Here is a 14,552-nt window from a genome sequence, read left to right on the forward strand (position 1 = left end):
AGAGTACCGTGATTATACGTTGTTGCTATTATTGTCTATATACTTCCAAATACTTCAGATTTTCAGGAAATTAAAAGCCAATGTGGGGGCACCTGGGTGGCTCAGTGGGTTAAAGCCTCTGCCTTTCGCTCAGGTCATGATCCCAGGGTCCTGGGATCGAGCCCCGCATCGGGCTCTCTGCTTGGCGGGGAGCCTGCTTCCTCTTCTCTCTGTCTCTGCCTGCCTCTCTCCCTACTTGTGATTTCTATCTGTCAAATAAATAAATAAAATCTTTAAAAAAAAAAAAAGCCAATGTGAAAGATTACCTTATCGTCTCCATTTAAATTTTACTGAATTATAATCCTCTTGAGGGCTGACATGAGTATAGATGAAATATCTGTGTTATTCATCTTTGTATTCCCACAGTACCTAGCACTGTGTTTCTTGGCCAAGGGGCGTAACAATAAACGCTTACAGAGTTGCTGAATAGTGTTAGAGAGAATGTTAAGCGCCCTTCTTTCTTGCTGAGGCTGAGTTGCTTTATAAGTCTTCAGAATAAGTGTAAACTCTCACCAGATATTGGAAACAGCACATTGTGCTACTACGGTTCTTTTGAAATTCTGAATGTCCAAAGCAAAGACCACAAAATTCTACCATGTAATAGAAGATTTAAAGTATGAAATTAAATTAGGAACAATCTCACAGGTTGTCAGATGCTTTTGGTTATATATTGGTTTATGAGAAAAAGAGGTTTGCGTTTGGGCTATTCTTTTAAGTCGACTAATGCTTTTAGAATATTTGAGAACAATTATTAGATCACCAAGAGTCCTGACATATTATCTCAGTTTGTGTAGCTCTTTGCATAACACAGTCTTAGCTATTGAAGTTTTCACTCATAACATATTCCTGTCTGTATCACAAGCCACATGAAAGAAGCACTCACTGTCTCTATCTTTTAAAGTTATGAGCTTTGGGAGAAAGACTTAAAAATATTTAATAACCATGATTCTATCAAGTTTATTCAGAAATAAAGATACAGACTGGATAAAAAAGGAAAAGCACCACAAGAATTAGAAATTATATGAAATGGCATCAATGCGATCAGAAGTTGGCACTTAACTGAATCGCAACCCTCCCCAAAGTTTTTTAAATTTTTGGTTTCTAGGGAGAGAAAGAGAGAGAGACAGAGACAGAAGGTGTATAAAACCATAGTAAAACACCTGAAACAGGGGGAACTCCCATTTGTAATGCCACAGTTACACAGTAATCAAGGAAAGGGTAAATTATTGAGCAAATCCAAAATGACGATTCCATTATGCTGAAGTAAGTACACTAGGAGTCATTAAAAAATACATTCATGTGTACCCACCTACCTGGATTATATATACATATTACATACATTTCATTATTGAATACATTTCTGATTTTCAGTGTCCATTCTCATAATGTAACCCTTGTGTAAAATCAGAGAATTAAAATTAGAGTCTCTGGCAATTCACAAAATAAAAAAGTAAGAAAAAGAAGTAATACAGAGATAGTCACAAGTTGACATTTATCCACAAGAATTACAACTTGAGCCTTGATGGCACCAAAACCACAAATGACAAAAGAAAAAATTAACAAATGGGACTACATCAAACTCAAAAGCTTCTGCACAGCAAAACAAACATTAATAAAATGACAACCTGCAGAATGGGAGAAAATTTTGGCAAACCGTCTATCAGATACAGGGTTAACATCCAAAATATCTACAGAATTCAGTCAACTCCCTAACAAAAAAAGCAATCCAGCTTAAAAATAGCAGAAGAACTAAACAATTTTCTACAGAGGATATAGAAATGGCCAACAGATTGATGAATGTATGCTTAACATCCCTAGTATCAAGAAAATGCAAGTCAGAACCACAATGCCGTGTCACCTCTGGATCAGTGGACCACCGAGTTAGCTAACATCTGTCAGAATGGCTGTCATCAGGAACAGACAATAAGTGGTGTTGAGAATGGTGAATAGAGCTTTGCGCAGTGGCAGTATCGTAGCCAATGAGGTTTATCCGAGGCGCGATTATTGCTAATTGAGAATGGTGAATAGAGAGCGGTGACTAGAGAACCCGTATTGTTGGCAGAAATGCAAATTGGTCCAAACACTATGGAAAACAATATGGAGATTCCCAAAAAAATAAAAACAGATCTGCCCTATGATTGAACAATTACACTTCTGAGTATATACCCAAAGGAAATGAAAACAAGGCATAGAAAAGTTATCTGCACTCCCATGTTTGCCACAGTATTATTCACTAAATTCAACATATGGAAACAACCCAAATGCCCATCAGTGGATGAACGGGTGAAAAGGATGTGGTATATATACACAGAATATTACTCAGTTAAAAGGAAGGAAGATAGTATCCCTTTTGTGACATCATGGGTGGACCTTGAATGCATTAAAAGCAAGATGAGTCAGAGTTAAGTGTAGTACTATATGATATCACTTACTTATGGATTCTAAACAAGTTAAAAGATTAAAAAAAAATAACAAAAAGGCAGTCACCAATGCGGAGGGAGGGTAGGGATAGCATACAAACACAAGACAGGTATTAAATAAGCCATAGAGATCTGATGCACAGTGTAATGAACATAGACAATAATAGCATACTATAATTATATAATAAGGTAAATATTGCCACATTAGCAATCATTTCACAATATATAAATATATCCAAGTAACTCATAGTATCCTTGAGACTTAACCAATGTTATGTATCAAATTTATTCAATAAAAATTTAAAAATAAGTAGAATTTGAGCCGTGAAAGCTATTAGTTTTATGCCATAGGCCACCGGCATAAATCAGTGACGAGGAAGTTACTTTACCTTAGAGTTTAGTGAAAAGTAAATCAGAAATAGCAGAGCTGTTTTCTGCTTAGTTATCTGATCCTGAACTTAAAGCGTCTGATTAATACAGAAAGTGGAGCAGGTAAAAAAGAAATCTTCTGATCGAAAGCATCTCTGAAATTAATGTTAGTTTACCTGATGTATATTTCAGATTCCTTAGGTTGTCACACAACATTTCCCACAAGCAGGGTTCCCCTGACTGGGATTCAGTTCCCTGGTTTTAATCAATTAAAGTCATTGCATTTTCCTAATCCCTATCTCTAGATCAAATGTTCCCTCTCTGTGCATCTGTTTCAAATGTTAATGAAGTTTTCATTTCCAAAAGGTTGAAAATGACAGAACAAAATTCTCTGCTTTAAGAGCACGAAAATGACTTCTGTTTCTGTCTGCAGGTAGTGGAGGACATGCTGGAGGACGAGGAAGAAGAAGATGACAAAGATGACAAGGTAATTATCTTTCCCAGCACTTGGGTACCAGGGGATGGGGAAATGTAGACATGACACTGTTTTCACAGACAGTTAAAAAAGGAGTTGAAGTGTTTGAGTCCAGACAATTGGACAGTGCTGTTTATCATCCTAACAATGCCACTGCATGTTGCAAAGAAGGAGAGAGGGCTATAAATCCTCTTCGCTTTTGTCCAGAGCTGGGTCAAATATTTTTCTGCCAGGAACAAAAAAAAAATAATTCAGCTTGTCTGGAACTTGATAGCTCTCGTGAAGATAACAGCAGTGACAACTGTTTTTGAAGGGCAAAAATTTGTCCTATCTTGAGTATTACAAATCGGGCTACACTTCGGAGGAAAGGAGAAGGGAAAAAAAGAGCAGCCTGCTTAAGTTGAACATGAATATTGTCATCTGTAATTTTCAAGGAATTGGGCAGCGAAAGAACACACGTGTGTGGGGAGGGCTCTGGAGGATATTTAAATAATCCCAGTGTTCAGGGCCCTTGCCTAGACTTGACTTGGAATGATCCTATAGCTCCTTGGTCAGGAAAGCCTGTTGAGATGTTGTTTTCTGATCACTGGTTGGCATGGGAATGGTGACCACAGTAAAAAAACAAAACAAACAAACAAAAAAAACCAGCTAGTTTCGGGGATTTTTTGGTATGGCTGTCCCCTGGGAAGACAAATTAGAATGATCTGGTATGACTGTAGTTGTGTCTAGGGTGAGAAGAAAGGCTTTTTATGACAAGGAGGAGCAAGATGCTGATTTATCGATATCCTTGGGCATTTCTAGATCAAAAATCTTAAAAGAGCTAGAGTAAGATTGGGAGGGAAAAGAGAATATCACTCATTTTTCATTATTTCCAAATTGTTTAGAATATAAAACCAGATTTTGACTTTCACTGGAACCAGAGTTCTTATAGTAAAGAAGTGATTTTTTTTTTAATAAAGGAGAACAACAGTGTATCTTAATTTATGCCCTTGACCTTTGATTCTAGTAGAGATGTACAGTTATATCCTGGTATAAGAATTTGCATGCTGGAACCAAGCATTAGAAATGTAATAAAAAAAACCACAAACTGTGGGAGTCAAACTCCCAAATGATTTTTTTTCTTGCCTAATATTCAATGCTAGAAGGAAAATGAAAACATAGACACACACATTCACATTTTCTGCCTTCTAATACCATTCCAAACATTTTGAAATTGATAGAGCTTTTACGTGAAATTTTCCTTCTGTACATCATTTAGTCATTAGCGACATTACCAAACATACACTAACAAAATCTCCTTTCTACAAAAACACATATGTGCTTGTTTTTAATGTTAAATAACATGAACATATACTTCTGGCAATAAATGAGGTGATTTATTGTTAAGGTCAGTTGTAGAGCTGTAGAGAGCTTGTATTTTAACTCAACATGCCAGCTCTGAATCATCATTTCTCTGCTGATAAACACTGAGCTGCCATCCATTTATGGCCATTTTCCCTTGCTTGTTGCTGCTTTATTATTAAAGCTACCATAAAGATTCATTCCAGCAGCAGGCGTTCCCTCCGAAATGTTAATAAATGGAAACCCTTAGTGAAGTCGAGTACTTCAGTGTCCCTGCTTGAAGTCAACCTGGGGTTTTTTTTGTGTGTTTTTTTTAGCCAGTTTGTTGATACTCCAAACCACTCATCTCCGCTTGATGGTCATTTTTTTAATAGAGAGGATGTTAGGAGTGGGGAGCGAATAACGCACCAGGTTAACCAGCTCACCAAAACCTAGATGTCAAGTGGAACATGCCAGGTGGAAAGAGCACCAAGCCTCTGGAGTGGCATCTATTGTAATCTAGTGTTTAGGTGTCTGAAACTGACACCCGGGTTCTAACACATTTTCAGATCTAGTTACCGAAGGTGATTGAAAGTGAGTGCTTAAATTACCGTGTGAATTCAGCTGTATTCTTGCACACAGGGTGCTGGCAAACAGTGTGTTTTCCATATGAAAAGATGGTGAGCTGATTTTCATAAATCCTACTCTTTATTCAAGTGATCTATAAGGAGGCTTTTCTTTTCTACTCATAATGCAATTGATAGCATAAAAATCGTATCTGAACCACGAAAAAAGGAAAATCTCAAGTATAATAATTTACAAAAGACTTTTAGGGGCTTGCATAATGGAAGAATCCTAGAGTGGGAGTGTTAAAATATAAAGTTTTTCCTATAAGCAATGGAAATATGAAAGGATCCTTCGAGTTCCCGTTTAGCAGCTTCCGTCTCTGGACTGGCTGTCACAGTGGTAAAGGTTGTAAGTCTTGGCTATCAGTGTGTCTGAGTGGGAGAAGGGTAATTTCCTACTTAAAAAATTCATTGGTTCTTCTGTTTAAAGTTTGTGTGTAGAGTCATGCGTAATGGAATTTCAGGAGAAAACAAATGTGTTTTTTGCTATATGAGCAGGTACTGACCTCTAGCTCTCATTATTTCTCTGTTTTCTCATATGGTATAATAGTGGGGTCAGGTCAGTGAGTCCTCTTATAGGATAAAAGTAAAAAAGATTAATAAATGTGCCAAAGCCTCACTTTAATTGAACCTGAAGCATATGTTGCAAGTATGTAAAATATGTCCCAGATGTTTCACCAGGGCTAGTTTCTTGGCTTTCCCTGATTACCACAAGGCAGCTATTAGTCCTCTAACCTTTGGACTTGGGGGTAAATGGGGTATTACGTGGCACAGAATGAGAGCACCTGTTTTCCATTCAGCAAAGACCCCTGGCAGGCTTTGCCTAAGCCTATCCATATGTTTTCACTTAGCAGATTGTTGGGCGATTATGAAAAGTGTCTTTCTTTAGAGCCAGCATTGATATTAGTCACTCACAATGAAAGGGCAAGTCATTGGCTACTTGACAAGGTCCGTGTGGGCATAAACCGACGTCGTTTATTTCATTTCAGCTCGAAGTGTTTTCCCTCCACATCGTTATGTAGATGTTTAAAGACATAGGTACAAAAAGGTGAAGCAGACAAAGATGATAATTACTCTGCATAACACTTGTGTGAGAGCTTTTCTTTAGTGCTGACTTCAGCACCTGGGAAGACTTTGGTTGAAGTTGGTAAAAGCTAAGTCATGATTCACCTGGATCCCCAGATCTGGAAGCTTTTCCACACCATGGCCTTTGGAGCATTCTTTTTGTCATGTGTTCTCCCTTTTTATTAAAACAGCTGATCCTTATTCGGGTGAGGGGGTGTGAGCCCCAGACTTTGCCTTCATTCCAGAATCCACTGTCCACATTGGCTTTAATCTAAAATTAGGTGACTCCTCTCTTCATCCAGTTCCATGGTTTTCACAAAGGCAGAGAATATGGGTTTTAAATGGTGGGTCTTAGTTATGAATCATTAGCTTGTTAATACTTTCACTTATCTGCATTACATAGCAGCGCTCTGTGAAGGTGTGCTGGAGATGAAATTTCTCCTGAATTGAATGTTAGGAAGACATCACCCTGTGTTCTCAGTTCCCTTTGTTGTAGAGCATTCTCTCTGTCATCAACCACAAAGTCACAATTGGATCTGATTTTTGACCTGACACCAAACCCTGCCTTTGTGGTTAATAGAATGCCTTAGTAAGTAAGGACGTATCAAAAAGCCATATAATAGTGTTTCTGACCACATTATTTATAGTAATATAGCGGTCGATCTGCATAATCTAGACATCTAATTAATGAAGATCAGCTTTCGTTTTGTGGCTTAAGAAGTTTAGGCATGCTTCCCATGGTGTGTCCTACCCTTGTAATGGGACCCAGCTGCAGTGTGAGGAAGCAGAAGATAGAATGCAGGTTTTCCTCAGGACAAGCATGGATTCAAATGCATGGCATAGTACTAATGTTTATTGATAAAAGATATTAAAATGTTCAGACATTTATGCTTACATTGCTTCGCTTTTTTCTTCAGCTATTAGGTCAAGGTTACTGTGTTTCAAGATAACTAGATGCAGTGAGTGAAACTTATCTGACTTACTTCAAAATACGCAGATTGTTTGCTTTAATTCTCAAAATCTGTGTTATCTGGTTTGATTCTCCAGCCCTAACCATATATATAATATACCCGAGATGCATACATCTCTGCATCTGAAATCAAGCATGGGGGGAAGGAGATAACTCCAATATGTGAGAGGAGAGAAGATTTTAATCAGAAAAAATGGCATTTTCTAGTTGTATTCAATGAAATAATTACATGGTGGGGAAGCCAATCAAAGCTTTGGAGGAAGGCGGGGAAAGAGGAGTCAAGAAAAAAATTCTTAAAAAGAAATCTTAACTCACATTTAACTGAAATAGCATTGTATTAGTTTATTGGTTTCCTACTACTGCATAACAAATGGCCACAAACTTGGAGGCTTACAACAAACCGCATGTATTAGCTCTCCGCTGGGTAGGTCAGAAGTGTAGGCATAGCTCAACTGGGTTCTGTGCTCAGTCTAATTCTCAAGCTGTCAGTCGGGCTGAGCTCTCATGTGAGGCTCTGCAGAAGAATCCACTTCCAATCTCACTTGGGCTGTTGGTAGAATTCGGTTCCCTGTATTTGAAAGACTGAAGCCCTTATTTTTCTTGTCGGCTTTTCACTCCTTGTGGTCACTTTCCATGGTCCTTTCCATCTTTATATCCATCAATAGAGAATCTCCCTCCTGGCAAATCTCTTTCATACTTGAACTCTCTTCAGGAAGAGCCTAGTCCCTGTTAAAGGTTCACCTGATTGGGCCAGGTCCACCAAAGGTAATCCTTTCTTAAAGTCCACTCTGCCATATAACATAACTTAATCACAGGATGACCATCCCATTGTATTCTTTTTTTTTCATATTTTATTTATTTATTTATTTGACAGACAGAAATCACAATTAGGCAGAAAGGCAGGCAGAGAGAGAGAGAAAGAGAGAGAGAGAGAGAGAGAGAGGAGGAAGCAGGCTCCCTGCGGAGCAGAGAGCCCAATGCGGGACTCGATCCCAGGACCCTGAGATCATGACCTGAGCCGAAGGCAGAGGCTTAACCACTGAGCCACCCAGGCGCCCCCATCCCATTGTATTCTTAATTCCCTTCACATACAAGGGGAGGGGATTATACAGAACATGTACACCAGGAAGTGGGAATCTTGGCAGTCATCTTAAAATTCTGCCTACTACAATCATCTAGAGCTACTATTTCAAATTTATTTTAAAATGGGGAAATTGTGCTTCAGCCAAACATAGGTGCATCGCCAAAAGTGATATTGACAATGAGTGGCAGAGCCAGGGCTGACACTCAGGTTTTCCAAGGTGGGCATCTTTACCGTTCTTAGAAACTAAGTTTTCCAGGAGAATGAAAGTAAAAGAACAGATGCAGATTACCTTAGACCTGATCTTCAGGTATTCTGGTAGCATAATCAGGGAGTATACCATCCAAACCAGCGAGGTGCTCCTCTAGGTTTCCAGTTCTTCACATTCTTCCTGTGCTTTCGGCCCTTTCCCACTATCCACCTAAGCTGTGGTGTGGTGGGCAGAATAATAACCGCTCAAAGATGTTCTCATCCTAATCCCTGGAACGTCTATTACACTACATGACAAAGAGGCTCCAAGGTAGCCAATGAGGTGAAGGTTGCTGATCAGCTGACCGTCTAAGAGTTAGATTATGCTGGATTCTCTGAGTGGACCCAATTTAATAGTAAGCATCCTTAAAAGCCTAAGAAGCCATCAAAGTGGCCACCCCTTGCCCAGCTATGGCCCAAGCCAGTGCTTGGGTCCTTCCTGGCCAGAAGAGAGAGCTGCTGAGACATCTGGAGGACCTGAAGGTAGATCTCCTCCAGCTGCAAGTCACCAACATGACGGGCCATGCAGGGTCCAAGGTCTCCAAGATCTGTGCTGTCTATAAGCTCCTCACCCTTGTTCTCACCATCATTCACCAGACTCAGAAGGAGAACCTCAGGAAATTCTACAGTCCCAAGAAAAGGTGTACCCTGTACCATAGGCTCAACGAGCACTAGGAGAAGCTGAAGGCGAAGAAACAGCAGCAGAAGGACCAGCTGTACAGCATCTAGTGTGGGGGCGGATGGAGTCAAGGCCAAGAGCCCTGACATTAATCCAACAAACTGATGGGGGGCAGGGTGGTGGTAGAGGGTTGAGCTGCTCTCTGGGCCTTGAGGATGGAGGAGGGTGGCCACAAACCAAGAAATGTGGGCAGCCTTTAGAAGCTGGAAAGGGCAAGGAAATGGATTCTCCCCTAGAGCCTCCAGAAAGAAATATGGCTGTACCCACATCTTCAGTTTAGCCTAGTGAGACTCATTTCTGACTTCTAGATTGCAGAACTGTAAGTTAATAAATTTGTGTTGTTTAAGCCACTAGGTTTATCCTTTATAGTGGCAATAGGAACTAATACAGGTGCCTTCCAACTGCATTTTCCACACTTATAAAATAATAGTACATTTTAAAGCACTAGATCTGAGCTCCTAATTTTTTCCTTATTAACCCTACTTTTCTGTAGGAATATGGCTATGCAGTTTTTCATTCAATATGGAAAGTAAAAACAGTATAACAAAGCAATTTTTTTCTTTTTATTTTATTTTTTCAGTGTTCCAAGATTCATTGTTTATGTACCACACCCAGTGCTCCATGCAATACGTGCCCTCCTTAATACCCACCACTAAAGCAAATATTTTTATCCAAATTGCCTTAGTTTTTATTCAGAAAAACTTGCCTAGAAATAAGAGTGGGCTTGTACCCATGTCTGTGCACTTGGTTACTTTCTTGTGTAGGAGCCTGTATTCTTCATTGGTGAGTGCGGCACCAAGTCATGGTTAACTTGCTTTTTCCACAGAAGAATTCCGCTTCCTCAGAACATTCATTCTATTCCTCAAAACAGTTCACTCCATAAAGCATCAGGACAGAGGGTATTAGCCCTACTCAGGTCACAGACCCTTTGAAAATCTGAAGAAAGCTGTAGACTTTTTCCCTGGGGGGAGGGTGGGAGGAGACACATAAACACATACACAAAACTTTTCCATGCCTTTTTTATTGCATTGGAAATAGAATGATTTTTACAGAGACTATAAAATTTCTTTATAAAGTCATATCCCTGTGGCTCTCACTACCTTCCTCTTGACATTAATGCCTGGTTTCCTCAAACACCTGAGATAAATGCAAATTTTCCAAGTAAAAATAAAGTTTAGTTCAGCTCAGAAGTAAGCCTCTACAAGAAGGCTGATGTTTGGCTTTGATATTGAAATTATGAGTGGTTTTTGACATAGCATTAGGCTTGTTATTTTTGACATCTGTTTGACTATGACTTTTCAGTTGCATGGCAATACGTGCTTAAAACACTGACTTGGCAAGAGAAAACAGTAGCAAACAGAATGGGAGCTGCTATGGCTTTATTCGATGAGGGTTAAGCACAGAGGAATTCCTCCAGTTCTCCAAAGTCCTGGTGGAATTTATGTTCTGTTGTGTTGAGTAGATCATCTTTTAACACGTCTGCATCATTAATGCCTCATCATTTAAAAAAAAAAAAAAAGGATTAGATGGTCACAGTCCTGTGAAGTCATGGGAGACAGAGTTAGCTTTTAAGGAGTTCTATCATGATTCCAACTGTCTGTGGGTTTCTACCTGTAAACAAATTGGAAAGCTTTGTCACTCCTTGTTCCTTTCCAGAAGCACTTCTCCAGCCTTGGAATGTGTAGATAAGTGCCCCAACATGCCCTTCCAGCATGGCAGTAGAGAGAAAAGAATTGAAATAGAAAGATTTAGTTGGATCATTTGACAAGGACAGCCATCGGGTAAAGCAAACCGTGAAGGGACTCTTTCCTGTTGCTTTCTTCTAGTCATTGGATTTCCTTTGCCTCAGAAAGCAGAACTTGTATTTGAAAGTCAATCACAGGTTTCGAGACAGGTCCTCTGGAAAACTAGTTAACGTCTGTATTGCAGCAACGAACTTACTCTTAGACTTCCATTTCTTGACAAAACCTCTTGAAATAGCGTGTCAACCCTGGCTCTCAAGGGGTTGACAACGTTCGTAGAAATAGACACTTTTCTCAGGCTCCCTGGCAGAATCATTGACACTGGCTGACACCACTGCATGTTGAGACGAGGAGCAGGTTTCTTCACCAAAGCAGCAGAACCAGATGTGTTGCCAAGCATCGCAGATGCTCTATCAGAGCCCAGAGTGCCAAGATTTTTATTCTGCCTGAAAAGTTGTTTGGCAAAGAAATTCTTCACCACGCTAGAGGCATTGACTCTGCAGATTCTAAAAGAAGTTCACGACGGAGGAATTCTTCTTTGATTGTAAGAACTTGCCAACAGGCGTTGGCTATGCAAATAGAGGTATCAATTTGAATTGTGACATGCGAAAGAGAGATATTAGAGAAATGTCAGAAATTCTGTAGTGTTGACATCACTGGACGAGAACACAACTTGAAGACCTGTGTAGCCTCACCGAGAGAAAAATAACCCAGTGACGTGGGTTATTTTGCGTGGTGGTATGATGAACCGAAAAAATATTTTAATACAAGTCCTTTTTTTTTCCCCTTGGGGAAAAAGCAAAAGCCAGGTAAAGTCCCAGTCTTTAATAACCAAGACATTTTTATATAAAGTAAAAAATCCACAATGTCTAATAGATTTTCAGAGTAGGGAGCCAGAGCTTCTCCCTTTAATGGGATTGGTTGCATACTTCTGTTGGCCAGAATCCTGCACTTCCTGTGTTCCATCACACTCCAGAATTAATAGAAAATCAATAGATATGAAAACCTATGGTATTATTTATTTTTCCTTTGAAATTTTCCAGCTTAAGCTAGACTCGAAGTAAACAAAGATGTATGGCTATAATCATGTTAGCTGGGGGTGTTTTCTCAGATTCCTCTCAAAAGCAAACAGTGCTAGGGTCTTAACATGGCAGTGACAACATTACCTGTCTGTCTACCTTTGATAGTAGATTGCTCTCTGTTCACAATATTCTTTGCTGCTTACCGATCTCAGGCTTGGCGGTGTAACTCACTCTGGCTGACCCATGCCACTTTGCAGCCAAAGGCTCAAGAGCTATCCTTGGCTCTGCCATCTCTCTTTTCCTTCTGAAACATAGCTGTAACCATTCACACGGGAGGCCCTCCTTTAGCTTGAGTTCTAGAACACAGATGATGTGGAGCCAACCCAGAAGGGCATGTGGTATGAACAAAAAATAAACCCAGTCCTTGTTTTGAGGAGCCTTTGTGATTTTGAGGTCTTCATTGCTGCAACATAATTTCGTCCAGGCTGCTGCATACAGCCTCCATCCCATATTACTCTGTGTGAATCAATGTGCTAATATTAGAATTTGAAATAAAACATGAGTTTTTTTAATAAAACTAATCAGGGTCTCTGAAAGGGAAATTTAGGATAATTTTTTCTTCCTGAAAGCACAGATCTATCCACAGCCCTTGAGGCCCACTGTCAGATACAGGTTGAATTTGCTGTTGGGGCTCTCTCATTGAAAATTTATTTCTGGGGTGCCTGGGTGGCTCAGTTGGTTGAGCGACTGCCTTTGGCTCAGGTCATGATCCCGGACTTCCAGGATCGAGTCCCACATAGGGCTGCTTCTCCCTCTGACCTTCTCCTCTCTCATGCTCTCTCTCACTCATTCTCTCTCAAATAAATAAATAAAATCTTAAAAAAAATTGATTTCTTTTTCCCGTAAGCTTATAGTGAGGACAAGACACTGTGAGGGTAGACAAAGATAAATCAGGCAGAATATGGACCTTTCAGGAGTCACCATCTGCTGGGACCCTTGATTATGTAAACTAATAATTATAATACAGTGAGAAACATGTTACAACCAAGTTAAAAAGAGTTTGGGAAAAACAGGAAGATGACCATCTTCCCAGTGGTAGCAAATGTTGAACAGAGGAGGCGGCATTTAGTTTAGGTCTTGAGGGACGAATGAGAACGTAGAAGGAAGTGTGGTATGTAAAGTCAAGGAGAATGTGGGACAGTGGGAGCATGAAGCGGAGGACGAGGACACTGGGAAAGGTAAATTAAAGACTGTGAAGGCTTTAGCCGTCTTCTAAGGAATCTGAATTATCCTCAAGCAGTGAGGATTCAGAGGCAGTTCTGAAATAGGGAATGGTCATGATGACATTTGTGAATTTAGAAGAAGACTCTGGCAAGGGGCAGGCGATGGAATAAGAAGGAAATGAGATTTGAAGTAGAGAAGTATGCTAGGAGGTGCCCTGGTTGCCCCAGCGGGAAATAATGGCGGCCTGCGCTACACCAGCAATTGTGATAATCAGAAAGAAACAAATTTGAGAGATTTTTTAATAGTAAATGTAATAAGATTATTGAAACAATTTATGTTGTATAGACTAAAGGAAAACTAGAAGATGCCTGGTTGAGATATCTTTGTATTTGTGTAGCACTTCACATGCTTCAAAGTACCTTCCCTCCCATACCTTAATTTAATGTTCACAATAACTGCATATTGGCTTATCAGGTATCATTCCCATGCTTCAGTATCGGGAAGATTAACTTGGCTAGTGGGGAAGTAGCTAAGATTAGAAACCAGATAATGTGACTACAATAGGAAAGTAGTTGAGCCTAAAAACAAGTTAACTTGTCCAAAAAGAAGCTAAGTCTAGGAATTAGGTAACTTGCCTAATGAAGAAGAAACTTAGATCAGAAAACAAACCCTCTAATTACAATGGGTGTTGTGCAAAAAGAATGAATACTGTTACGCTGAAAAAATAAATAAAATGGAAAAAAAAAAAAAAGAAAAGAAAAGACAAACCCTCTAATTAACTTTTCTTCCAGTCATGTTGTAGCAAAGCCCATTGGCCCACCTAGAAATGACACCTAGGTCACTTGGTATGCAGTTTTGCAGAGTCATCACCTGTTCTGGTCAGTATAGACAGAGAGTGTCACCTGTGCCTGCCCAGCCCTCCTCTCCCTGGGCACTGGGTCTCAAGAGAGAATGTTTGGAAAATGACGGCAACAGGTCCATATTCAATGCCTTTTCCCCGTTCAGTGTGCTTTCACTAAGTAAACACACATCCAATGTGGAAGCAAGAAGTATCCAGGTACAAGGAAGCAAAATATTTTTGATTCCTCAAAAGCTGGTTCAGAGGGAAAGGAATATAGTAACCCTGCTGATTCTGACTTTGATCTGAAAGTCGTGAAGAAACTATGATGCAGGAGGATCATGGGTCAGTTGAGAAGCCCCTTCTCTTGTCACTATTTTTTAAAATGAAAAGACTGAAACCTCTGAGACATAGAGTAACTCACTCAAAGTCA

General features: G+C 39.7%; 1 protein-coding gene and 1 pseudogene across 9 annotated transcripts in view; both read left to right on the plus strand.

Annotated features, from left to right (window-relative positions):
- The window catches only part of MCTP1 (multiple C2 and transmembrane domain containing 1), a 535,159-nt gene that overhangs the window by 454,921 nt on the left and 65,686 nt on the right, over window positions 1-14,552 (plus strand). For all 9 annotated transcript variants that reach the window (XM_046000381.1, XM_046000382.1, XM_046000383.1 and 6 more), the window contains one exon: window positions 3,262-3,315. In XM_046000381.1, coding sequence (XP_045856337.1) covers window positions 3,262-3,315 — 54 coding nt within the window. The remainder of the gene's footprint in view (window positions 1-3,261; window positions 3,316-14,552) is intronic.
- On the plus strand, window positions 1,990-2,113 carry LOC123939427 (annotated as a pseudogene).

The sequence above is a fragment of the Meles meles genome, chromosome 3, assembly GCF_922984935.1.
Source record: "Meles meles chromosome 3, mMelMel3.1 paternal haplotype, whole genome shotgun sequence".
NCBI lineage: Eukaryota > Metazoa > Chordata > Mammalia > Carnivora > Mustelidae > Meles > Meles meles.